General features: G+C 34.1%; 1 protein-coding gene across 1 annotated transcript; it reads left to right on the top strand.

Annotated features, from left to right (window-relative positions):
• Nucleotides 1-3,621: 3,621 nt before the first annotated feature.
• Nucleotides 3,622-6,918, top strand: LOC131161841 (7-deoxyloganetin glucosyltransferase-like). Its single transcript, XM_058117822.1, has 2 exons — nucleotides 3,622-4,306; nucleotides 5,892-6,918. The coding sequence occupies exons 1-2, from the start codon at nucleotides 3,766-3,768 to the stop codon at nucleotides 6,830-6,832; spliced, it is 1,482 nt and encodes a 493-aa protein (XP_057973805.1). The 5' UTR covers nucleotides 3,622-3,765; the 3' UTR covers nucleotides 6,833-6,918.
• Nucleotides 6,919-13,722: the final 6,804 nt, after the last annotated feature.

The following is a 13,722-nucleotide window of genomic DNA, read 5'->3' on the forward strand; positions in this document are numbered from 1 at the left end:
AACACTGTTAAATTTTATTAACCTCATTTAAACTTTTTCCAAAATGACCAATATGTCCCCAACGGCTATAATTCTTCATATTTCTATATATAGCCTTTCATTAGCAAAATTAAGGTGTGATTAGGGTTTTAGATTAGCAAAAAATTCTCTAAAAGTTTTATTGGCCAAAATCTTCCCTACTTCCATATTCTTCATACTCAAAGCCATATACTCTTCTATTGATCATTTTATTGCAAAATCCTTTTGAGAAAGAGTATCTTGAGTTATTTCATATAGTTCTTACATGCTTATACTCTCACACTTGTGATTGCTTTGTTGATTTTCTTGAGAATCAAGCCCAAAGGATTTCCCCAGTGATTTTGTTCATAAATTCATTTTTGGGGAAGCCTTCTTAAGCTTGTGAGTCTTTGCATTCTCGATCATTGCAAGAATCAAAAGTTTGTCTTGTGTTGTGAAGAAAAGTATTTTTGACAAGCTTATTTTTCAAAAATGTCTCTTGTGCTTGAGCTTTTGAAAATCTTGTTTGAGATATTTGATTGAGCTATTGAAATCTTTGAAACTATATTTTTGGTTGAAATTATTGTAGCATATCGTTTCAAAGATAGATTGCTAATACATACACTCTCACTTATGTTGATTGTTGATTGTGTTTAATATTGAGAGTTAAGCAAGAGTTTACCCATGGATTTAATCTAATAAATCTAGTGTGGGGAAAACTCAGTGGCTTATTGGTTTTTGCATTCACGTTGCAAATTACCTTAGCCCATTCTTTTATGTGCAAAATCATTTTTACAAGTTAGGATTCAAACATCTCTTGTGCCTAGTAAATTAAGAAAATACTTTTGAGGCTTTTTGAATAATTTTGCTAGCATCTTTGAAACCCTAGGTTGATATTGAAATATTCTATATTGTGTTTCAAAGAAAAACTAGGTTACACACTCTAGTGTTTGCTTGAGAATAATTGTTAGACTGAGTGTTGAATACACACATTTACATCACTAAGCTTATAAGTTCCTATATTATTGATGTGCATTGATTAGTGCTAGTGCGTAGTGGTACTTATCTGCTCATGTAAGAAGCATTTGTTTGTACACAAATTTGAATATTCGTTGTAGTCTAGGCACGACCTGAAGAGGGAGACTAGTCTTATTGAATAGTCCCGGATTGGCTTAGACTCGATCACAAAAGTTAGGTGCACCATCCTGGTAAGGTGTAGGTTGAGGTCAGCCCCGTGAATTGACTTGGTTGTAATCGGTGCTGCTCCACCCGTGAAATGAGCCATTAGTGGTATCCTCGGGCTTGCGAACTAGAGGCGGGGACGTAGGCAGTATTGGCCGAACCCAGATAACATATCGTGTGTGCATTTTATTTTTTCGTAATTTATTTATCGCATGTGTATGTTACATTGTGAATGTCGTGCATGATTTAATTTTCGCGCGCTTTATTTATCTGCACATTTGGAACTGTGTAGACAGACCCTAGGTTGCGAATATACTACTCTTAGATTAGCTAAACCTAGGAATAAATTTTAAAATTCCCACTCACCCCCCTCCTCTTGGGAATATACCAAAGCTAACAAGTTCAATTCCTTCATGATGAAGCACGGGTATAATATGTTCACATCTGACCATTGTGTTTTTATTAAGAGATTTTCTAGTAATGATTTCATTATTCTCATGCTTTATGTAGATGATATGCTGATTGTTGGTCATGATATTAGGAAGATAGAAAAGTTGAAGAAAGAACTGAGCAAATCCTTTGCAATGAAGGATGTGGGCCAGACAAAACATATTCTTGGAATGAAAATCTTTCGAGATAGGAAAAATGGAAAGTTGTGGTTATCTCAAGAAAAGTATATTGAGAATGAGCTAGAAAGATTTAATATGAGCAAGACAAAACTAGTCAGCTGTCCACTTGCAAGACACTTCAAGCTTACTTCCAAGCAATATCCTACAAGTGAAAATGAGAAATAAGAAATGAAGAAAGTGTCTTACTTTTCAGTCATGGGTAGCTTGATGAACACCATGGTATGCACAAGTTCAATTTCTCGTAGACGTAGGTTAAATTGGCCGAACCATGTAAATTTTGTGCGTTCTTTGTGTATGTGTTATTTGATCCTAGGCGGGATTCATATCCCAACACAAACTTGATATATTCGAAATAAATTTGAGTCTGCTACTGCACAACCCACACCATACCAGATAAATAATCAAGATAAGCATGGCCCACATATATTGCTAACAAATAGAGAAAAAATATCCAAGCCTTTATAACTCTATTTTTGTAGTTGGTTTTTTGTATATTTCTCAAGAAGTGAATCTCCTAACAAATAGAGAAAAAATATCCAAGTTTTTATAACTTTATTTTTGCAGTTGGTTTTATGAATCTTTTTCAATGAACCTCCTAACAAATATAGAAAAAATATCCTAGCCTTTATAACTATATTTTTGCAGTTGGTTTTTCAAGAAGTGAAGCTCCTAACAAAGAGAGAAAAAATATCCAAGCCTTTATAACTTTATTTTTGCAATTGGTTTTTTGAATTTTCTCAAGAAGTGAACCTCCATATATGCCAATGTCAGATGCAGCTGGAATTGCCCATTGCTCAAGACGACATCAATTTTTCTTCCTTATGTGATGGTCCAGGTCCATACAAAAATTTCAAGCTAGCACATGAATACCCATGTCACCATAGGACACCCTACAATAACTCAAGAAGCCACATGTATATGCATGCAACAACCAAACACCTCCTAGACTCTATATTTGTCATTATCATAGGATTTTTTTATTATTATTTTCATGTGTGGTCAGCATTTACGCCAATATTAATTGTTTAAAAATGTTTTTAATAAATTGAATTATGAAAAAAAACAGAAAATGTGATATTACAACCAAAACAGGGGGAAAAAAAAAAGCACACATCCTAGGCTGTGTATTTGTTAAGAATTTGGGTGACATCTATCTCACTGGGCAACTCCAATATTACATCTAATAACATTGTTTCTTGATCTTTATTTTGGGCTTAAATTTAAGGTTGTAATTGGGGGTGTGAATTTTACAGGTTGAATTTGATGGATCGTCCGGTATCAATCACTATTAAAAATTGTAAAAATGAAAATTACAAATATATTTAAAAAAAAAAAAAAGGACTAGAAATTAAAAATTAATAGCTTTTGGTTAAAGTTTTAAAACTAAAATAGATTAGAAACTTGATTGAAAAATATTCATTTTCTTTTTGAAATTAAATAATAATTAAAATAAATTTAAAAAATAAAAATTTACATATATAAAAAAATATAAACTATTATAATTATTTTACTTAATTATTATATTTCAAAACTCTTTTTCAATCCTAAAAAAGTATTATTGTACATGACAATTAAAAAATAATAAAATTATTTTAAAATAAATTTAAATTAAGTTTTTGGATTTTGAGGTGAGGGTTATCACTGCGGTGATGAATTATTATTATATACACTAACAGAGTCGCGACTAATGCAAAGAACCATTTGTATTAATTTGAGAGGATACCATCATTATGAAATGTCCTTTTCATTACGAAACAACCCATCCCCGGGCCCGAAGAATATTGCGAAGCCTTGGGGCATGAGATACTCCTTTACTCTGGGATTTTCTAGGCCACAATATCAACACTCGAAGAGGGAGAGAGAGGGAGTTTGTATTGCTAGCTATAAAAATGATGCCAGCACCTAGTTTCTCTTGCCGTGGGCAATTGATTGGCATCACAACTAGCTAGTTTGACACATGGAGAGGGAGAGAATGGGTTCGGCGGCCTTGAAGCCCTCAAAACATAAGCCGCATGCGGTTTGCATCCCATACCCAGCCCAAGGCCACATCAACCCCATGCTACAACTAGCCAAGCTCCTCTACCACTCAGGCTTTCATGTCACCTTCGTTAACACAGAGTTCAACCACGCGCGCCTCCTCAAATCTCGAGCTCCTCACCCGCCCAGCGCCGTCTCCTCCTTCTGCTTCAGGACCATTCCCGACGGACTCCCGCCGACCGACGCCGACAGCACCCAAGACATCGCTTCCCTCTCCGACTCCACCAGCAAGAACTGCCTGGCTCCTTTCAGAGCCCTTCTATCGGAGCTCAATGGTTCCTCGTCGGCCGACGTCCCTCCGGTGACTTGCATAGTTTCGGATGGAGCCATGAGCTTCACCCTGACGGCGGCCGAGGAACTGGGCATCCCTGAAGTCCTGTTCTGGACAACCAGTGCTTGTGGATTCATGGGCTACGCCCACTACTCCCTTCTTCGAGAAAAGGGCTTCCTACCCCTCAAAGGTACGTAGGCCTGATGGAATCTGTTTTCATTCAATAATGACCATTACCAAACTAATGGCATACCACCCGCTGCTTTCACTTTGGGGAAGTTTCGCCAATTATGTACTGTCGGGTGCTATGCCTTAAATAATGGAAGCTGGTTGCAAAAGAATATACATGGAAATATAGGAAAAGAAGCTCCTGATTTTCATTGCACTCAATAAAATTGCATCAACACGCATGTCATCTCCGTCTTCTATACACTCAATTATTCTATACATTTCCACACACTTTACTGTCCATACAAATCTACACATACTTCCACACACTTTAATTTTCACACAATTTTACATACTTCTACACACTTAATCTTCAACATAATTCTATACACTTCCACGCACTTCATTTTTCACACAATTCTACACACTTCTATTTTTTTTAATTTACATTAATAAAATTACAAATTACTTTTTAGCATGTACTGCCTGGCTTGGGAGACATAACTTTAGCTTGGCTAGTAGGTAGTTTGAGGAGTATTGTTCAATCAACCTAACTATCAACATTTGGTATCTTTTATTTCATGTATATATTAAATGATCATTTTATCATTTAATTTTTTATTTGAAAAATGAAAGTAAAAAATAAAAAAGAAAAAAAAAAAGAAAAAAAAGGAAAGGAATGACAAATTCATCATTTCATTATGAAAATAAGGAAAACAGTTTGATGGGTGGAGAGGACTCACTCAATCACTGGTTGTGATTGAATTCGGTGAGGAATTGCACAATTGCACACAAAATACTAGATTGAATTTCAATAATAATTTGAAACAAAATACAAAGAACTCTCAAATACAATTCTCTCTTCTCATTGGTTACTATCCCTCTCTGCACCACATAACCAGTACACACATACAACTCCTATATATAGCAAAGGATGGGATGATAGGTAGATATTAATTCAACTATGTAGGCTGGTTGGTGGAGGTAATTACCATAGCTCAATAATTTCAACAAAAATGGCTGCGGTTGGTAGAGATAGCTGCATCCAAATTTGTCTCTCCTACCTTTGTCAAGTTTATATTTTCAACACAATTGTAATTTAACACATGGGAAAAAATAAAAATAAATATAGAGCTAGCAAGCATGCTTTGGAGTGCAAATAGCAATTTCTTTTAGAAAAATCTAATTACATCCCTTCCTTTATTAGTTTATTTATATTCATCTAGTCTCCTTTGGATGAAATTTATTATAAAGATTCTTGGCTATGATTCAAGTTCTTGGGCTTTAATCTAATACCATGTATACTACAAAAAGTTTTTAGACCACCACATATTTGGTTCATAAAATGAAATTAAAAAATATATGATTATGCAATAAAAATTTGGTATGATCAGTTGCTTTGTAATGAAAAAAAATTATGCATACATATATATATATATATATATATATATCATTTATTTAATTATTTTGGGAGCTAATATATCTTGTACAATTTCTATTCAAAAGTATAAAAAATTAGGTGACAGCTCAAAAATATATTATTATATATCATTAACACTTTCGTTATTCATGTTTTTAACTAGTTTTATTGTTTTGGCAAGATGCAGATACAAGTTATTTAACAGATGGATATTTAGACACTATAATAGACTGTATACCTGGCATGAAAGGTGTACGTTTGAGAGATATCCCCAGCTTCATTATAACCACAAATCCTGATGACTTTATGGTGAATTTCTTAATGACTGAAATCGAAAGAACTCAAAAAGCTTCTGCAATCATTCTGAACACATTCGATGCCTTGGAGCACAAAGTTTTGAATGCACTTTCATCCATCTTTCCTCCGGTTTGTGCCATTGGGCCTCTCCAATTGCAACTTACTCAAATTTCTGATAATAAACTAAACTTCATAGGATCAAATCTATGGAAAGAAGATCGAAGCTGCCTAGAGTGGCTCGATTCAAGAGAAGCCAATTCTGTCGTATACGTGAACTTTGGAAGTATCACAGTCCTGATTAACAATCAGTTGATGGAGTTTGCGTGGGGACTTGCAAATAGTAATCAAAGCTTTCTCTGGATTATCCGACCTGATCTCGTTGATGGCGACCTTGCTGTTATTCCACCAGAGTTCTTTGCTAAGACAAAAGAAAGGAGTTTGATAGCAAGTTGGTGCCCTCAAGAACAAGTCCTCAGCCACCCAGCGGTGGGGGGGTTCTTAACGCACTGTGGGTGGAACTCAGTTATAGAAAGTGTGTGTGGCGGAGTGCCCATGATCTGCTGGCCCTTCTTTGCCGAACAACCAACAAATTGTAGATTCTGCTGCACAGAATGGGGCATAGGTATGGAAATTTGTAGTGATGTTAAGAGGGATGAGGTTGAAAGACTTGTGAGGGAGTTAATGGAAAGGGAGAGGGGCAAAGAGATGAAGAAGAAAATTATGGAATGGAAAGAGAAAGCTGAAGAGGCAACAAGGAGTTTAAGTGGGTCTTCCTTCTTGAATTTAAAGAGAATAATTAAAAGTGTCCTCCTCCATAGGGATTCTTCTTAATTTAAATGATCATTCTTGTATATCAATGAAAGGCTATATCTTTCATTTTTATTTTTTTGCTTATGAATAAAATTCTTCTTCAATTCCCTTCTTGATTGTCTGATAAAATAAAAGTAAAAATACCATATGAAATGTAGAAAAATAATGTTTCTAATAAAAAATATGTAGTTGCGTAAAATAGAGACAAAAAAATAAGAGAATAAGAAAATACATGAGCCACGTCAACATGTTGTGATTTAAGAATTTAGAAGCAAGAATACTTTTGTCTTTTGTTTTACTTTGTTGGAGTCCTCAAATTTTCTATTTGAAACCTTATGAAATTTAATAAAATTTCAGTTATATTTAATTCAATATCACACAATTTAAATTTTGTGGATTCATTTTAATGCTCATCATGGATTAATGTGTCTCTATGCTCTACTTTAACAATGTTTGAGTAGTTATGTTTTGCTAGCTTTCAAGACTTTATCCCTTTTCTCTTTTCTTTTCTTTTTTCTGTTTGGGATTTGCTTTAAGCTTTGTCTTTGTTATTGTTAAAAACCAATAATTTTTACTTTAGGGGTGGCACAACTACATTTTTTTTAAAGGTAAAGAATATTATTCAATTGAAATTAGCTCAAGAAAAAAGCTTTGCCTGATTAGCTACTGAATGCTTTAAGCGACTGAATGAATATGATATTCCAAAAAGGTGCATCACCAACAAATGTTAGAACCTTACAAATCTTATTTGCCTGATTAGCTAACATTGTAAATCATTTAGGGAAAATCAGTTTATAATATTTCTAGTTAGCCCATTGATCTAACCAAGACAAGGTATTTTTGCCTTTGCCAATTTGAATTCTCACATAATTCCAGAAGAACAATTGACTCGCCTTTTTGACCCACTTCTAAATACTACAACCTTAGTTTAGCTTGCCGATTTTTTATTCCTAAGTGTCATTATCATAGCCATACTTGGTGTAAATAAGTCCCCTCCAAAGACTGTCAACTTCTTTGTAGAACCTCCATTGCCATTTTCCTAATAGTGCAATGTTCATGATTCAAAGACTTTTAATACCCAACCCTGCCGTTCTAATGGAGTGGTCAAGGTTATTTCATTTAGTCAAAGGGTATTTAAATCCCTTTGAGTTGCCTCCCCAATGAAAATTTCTCTATAGTTTCTCAATTTCGCAAAGAATAGCTGCGAGAATGAGGAGGATGGAGGCAAAATATGTTGAAAAATTAGACAAGGACAATTTGAGGAGCTTCAATCTACCCCCCTAGTGAAAGGTATTTGAACTTTCACGTCGCTAACATAGATTCAAGTTTTTCAACCACAAAAACCCAAGTTGTAGACCCCTTAACTTTGGTGCCAAGAGGAAGCCCCGGATAGAGCATAGGGAAACTACCTACCATGTACATTAGAATCCTTACAAAATGTTGGAATTGGTGTATTCCCAAGAGGGGGGTGAATTGGGTATTTAAAAATTTATCTCCTAGGTATAACTAATCCAGCAGCAGTAAACCACAACCTAGGGTTTTTCTAGAACATATACCAAATCAATATATAAGCAGTATAATCATAGTAATGAAAAATATCATACAGGTGCGAAAATTTAAATTGCAAATAAATAAAGCTGACACCACATATGATATCGGGGTTCGGCCGATACTACCTACGTCCCCGCCTTGAGCCACAACTCAATGATTCCACTAATTGTTCACTTCACGGGTGGAGAGACACAGTTTACAACACCTTACCAGGATAGTGCACCTAGTTCTCTTAACTGGGTGTAAACTAGTCCGAGACTATTCACAGGGCTTGTAGTAACTCATATAATTATGGGAATTAAATAATAAATAGAAGAGATGGAAAAATATTTTAATGGCGGACACAGCAGAGCTTCGTCGACGAACAGTCTTCTTGGGCTCGTCGACGAGAGTTTACCGAGGGGTTGTTTTCGAGGCTTGAAACTCGTCCACGAGGGTTAGGTGCTCGTTGACGAACTACCTTCTTGAACTCGTCGACAAGGTGACGTGGCTCGTCGACGAGACCACGTGGGAAAAGGCCTATAAATAGCAGAAAACGACGGTTCAATGAGGAAATTTGTTTTCTCTCAGCTTTCTCTCTCTCCTACTCAACCCTCCCTCCTTCTCTCTACGTTTTTGGCTCAATTTCTCCCTATTTCGATGATTAGAAGCCGCCATGTTGATCTTAGAGAGATTCTCTACATGTGATGACCTACTATTCATTTTCCAATCTTTTATTTTTATATACTATAAAATTTAAAATGCTCTGATACCAAACTGAATTAAACCAAACCATTAACGTAAGCAATGAGAAGTGGAATTCATATAAACACAACCATATATAAATATATACAATACCAAAGTGTTAAAATGTTCCTCAAATATACATATATGATTGTTTCCCAAAATACCCTCAACTGGGTTAGGGCTATACATCAATACTCCCAAAAATACTCACTCTACTGACAGGGCAGTACTGAGGCCCCTCTATCTGCGAGCCTGATCTACTCACCTACCTGGATCACCTGAAAAATGTTAAAGTAATGGGATGATACGATGCTCAGTAAGACGAAATATGCTATTGCTAGTGTGTGGCAAATGAGTTACAATATTATGAAAATCTGTTTCTATATAATCATGTATAACTGAATTTGTAAATACAGTACAAATAATATAAACCACCACCCTTTCCCATGTTGCTTAACATATCTGTTTTTTTTTTTTTAGGTTTCTATACATAATATTTTAGATATATATACATTTATTCTCTGTTTCTGTGAAACTATGCATACATAATAATAATTGAAAACTTCTTTGGATGGATAACTGTATGTCATGATTTAACCCCTCATGACAGGGTTGTACGGCCCGTAGGCGGAATCTATCCTAGCTGGCTGACCAGGATAAACCACTATACTCCATCAGTCTAATCAGCCCTCCTCAACCCATATCTGATGGGGAACCTGTCCACTCGTGGGCTATATACTATCGACTTACAGTCCACGTATTATCTGAATAGGTGGCTGCACTCTATACTATACATAGCTATGGTACCGTGCTCTGTAAACTATATCTGTAATGTTCATCAGGGTTTGATACTATATAATACATCTCTATATACAACTATCTTTTTTACCATGATTCTGTAATAACTGTATTAACCATGATGCTGTGATAAACTGTATCTGTATCAACCGTATTTCTGAAATGAACTATAAAACTGTATGTCATGGTACTATAAACTGTATATTCATGGTATTCTGTAATTACTATAAAACACATCCACTGTCTGTATATTCTGTAATACATAACTCTGAAAAATATTGTAAAGCATGTTTCTATACTATATCTATATTCTCAAGCCACACAGTAATTTTAAAACACATTATTCATAATTGCTCTACTGTATAAAGTTCTACTGTGAATAATTACCTGGTAAAAATGTACATTTCATATTGAAAATCATTCGAAAACTGCCTAGCATAGCATATTTCCCTTACCTGATTCCTACTAAAATCCCCCTACTATGACGGGCCCTACATCCGCAGGATTCTTCACTTAACACCCTGAAAAATCATATATCCCAGAACAAAATATTACTATTTCTACGTCTACAACATTTCTTACAGCTGTTGGAAAGTCAAATTTCAACAAAAAGACCTTACCCTGAATCTGGGATGAAATGCAACTTCGTCCCACCGACGATCCACTCTGGTAGACTTGAAGAGAACTTTCCTAGGAGCATCTTGGTGGCCTCAGATCGTCGATCCGGCGACTAACGGGGCCGAAATAGAAAAGAGAAGAGGGAAGGACCGTAGAGAGAGGAGAGAGAGAGAGAGAGAGAGAGTTTTTGTGAATTTGTTGCGTAAAAATCCAAGTTTTAGCTATTTATAGAACCAAAATCGTCGACGAGACACGTCACCTCGTCAACGAGTCCTGTAGAAAGTTTGTCGACGAACTTGCATCCTCGTAGACGAATTTCAGACTTCCAAAAATTCTCTCTCAATATCTTTTCATCAACAAAACTTGTCTTCGTCGATGAGGCCCTCTTGTACCCTCGTCGACGAATTTCCTATGTTTGTCGGATGCCTTCTTCTGTTACTGTTTCCATTTTTCTACCTCTTTATTATTTAAATACCATTATTCTTCAGGTCGTTACATTTTCCTCTCCTTATAAAATTTTGTCATGGAAATTTACTATTGATATAGCTCATCATCCCTTAAAGGCAAAACGGTCTACTTATTTTATTACCTGCCCTCACTTATGGCGAAGGAATATCGTGGTTACATAGGTAGTTCTAGGAGATTACAAGTATAAAAGAAAATTCTCCCAAAAACAAAATACTACCTATCCTATACTCTATATTATAATTACATTGTACTAAATAAAACAAAATTACCACTACTTTAATTTACACATCACTGCTATAACCCACTAACAGGTGTGGATATTTCCATCTAATCTCATCTTTAAGCTCCCATGAGGCTTCTTCTACCGCATGATTCATCCACAAGACTTTTACTAGCAGTATCTTTTTATTGCGCAATTCCTGTTCTTTTCTATCTAAGATTTGTACTAGAGCTTTCTCATATGTTAGATCACCACTGAGTTCCAATTTTGCATAGCTAATGATATGGGAAGGATCTAGGACGTATTTGCTTAACATACAAACATAACACATCGTGAATCTTGAATAGAGATGGCGGTAAAGCCAGCCGATAGGCAACTGATCCAATCTTGTCGAGTATCTCAAATGGGCTAATGAACCTAGGGCTCAACTTATCTTTTTTCCCAAACCTCATGATCCCCTTTAATGGTGCGATTTTTAGAAATACATGATCACCCACTTCAAATTCAAGTTCCCGGTGGTGAGTATTTGTGTAGCTTTTCTACCGACTCTGTGTTGCATTGATTCTATTTTGAATGAGTCAAACTTTATCGTACGTTTGCTGAACTATCTCTGGTCCCAAAACTCGCCTCTCACCCAACTCACTCCTGTATAAAGGGGAATGACACTTGTCGCGACGTCCCGGGAGCGCGTGTGCCTCGGGCGGCGAAATTAAAAATCAAACTTTAATTTTCAAGGAAAAACATAGAATGTTGGAGTCGCCACTAACCTTTTGGTGCAGTTAGAACACATAATTACTACCCCGTTAGGGGTAGAACGGGCCTATGTTATCAGAGTTAGGCTCGGGAGTTCGGTTACGCGAAGGGAAGGTACAAGCACCCCCTACGCGCCCGTTCTTACGAACGGTACCTAATTAATTTGAAATTATCCCTAAGTTAATCTAATAAGTCTTTTGATTACTCCTTTTTTATGAATTTATAAATACACGTAAAAAAATAAATAAATAAATACAATATATATATATATATACATTCCCTCAGAGCTTAAGGTACGTGAAGCCCGAAGGCTAATACCCCCCGCAATTAAATCATAGGGATAAACAAATCAAAAATATTTAATAACGAAAATATAATAAAATAAAATAATAATAATTATTATAATAATGAACATAATAATAACAATAATAATAATAAATAACAATAGTAAAAATAATAATAATGGTACTGATAATAATAATAATAATAATAATAATAATAATAATATTAATATTAATATCAATATTAATAATAGTAATCCCATAATGACAATAATAAATAATATTAATAGTAACAATACGCACATATTAACAATAAATACATATTCTGAATATTATAATGGTAACGTAATAATTTCACGCATGATAATAATAATAATAATAATACACTATAAATAAAAGGTAATAATAATAACCTTCCTAATGGTACACACCCCTAATATCCTATAAATACCTTTACATCCATATGGAAATGATTAATAAAAGAAATAAACCAAATTTCAAATTAAAACATGGAAACCAATGCAAAAGTAAAGAAATAATGAAATTATGGAAACAAGGTATTGCTGAAAATAATATATACCAATACAACATGGTTGCCAAAATTAATACACAACCTTAACTATACAAATATTAAATATAAAGTGAGTACAATAATGACCAAAAACCCTAAGTACATAATTTATATGGAAGCAATTTCAACCCTAAAAGTACACAAAGATACTATGAAGTAATCAAAACCCTAATAAATATGAACATGACATAATCCAAACTCTAAAAAAAAAATACCTAAACTGTGATAATGCGAAATACTTAAAATCCTATTAAATATAAACATTGAATAATCAAAACCCTAACGATACTACTACATGATAATGAACCATAGTATATACAACACAAAATCATAAATCATAATATTATATAAATATGTACAATGACAAACCATAATAGATATGAATATGTATATGTGATAATAAAACAATATAAAACAATGAGCCTTAATATTACATGATAATACAAAACAAATGTAATAATAAAAGCATATCATAAGAAAAAAAATATATATACATGCTGATAATACAATATTAGATAATAAACCATAATATTACATATTTAAAAAAAAAAAAAAAAAGATGACAAGAAAATTCAAAATTTGACACTTGAGACCCGATCAAACAAAAAGGAATCCTACAAAAACAAAATAAACCAATTAGTATTCAGAATGAATGCTACAAATATATAAACATGGATATTAAATACTAATGTTACAACATTAAAAGTCCTTCCATAACATTATTAATCATTTAATACATATAACAAATACAATCAAAATTTAAACTTCCAATATTAAAACAAATTCCTACAATAAAATATTTACCACAATAATAATAAAACAATTAACCCTAAAAAAAAATTTACCCGTGAATATTAAATATTAAAATAAATATAAAAATCCTGTAGAATGAATGGTAATCATGTTATATATATAACAAAACCTA

Source organism: Malania oleifera, chromosome 8 (assembly GCF_029873635.1).
Source record: "Malania oleifera isolate guangnan ecotype guangnan chromosome 8, ASM2987363v1, whole genome shotgun sequence".
Classification (NCBI taxonomy): Eukaryota; Viridiplantae; Streptophyta; class Magnoliopsida; order Santalales; family Ximeniaceae; genus Malania; species Malania oleifera.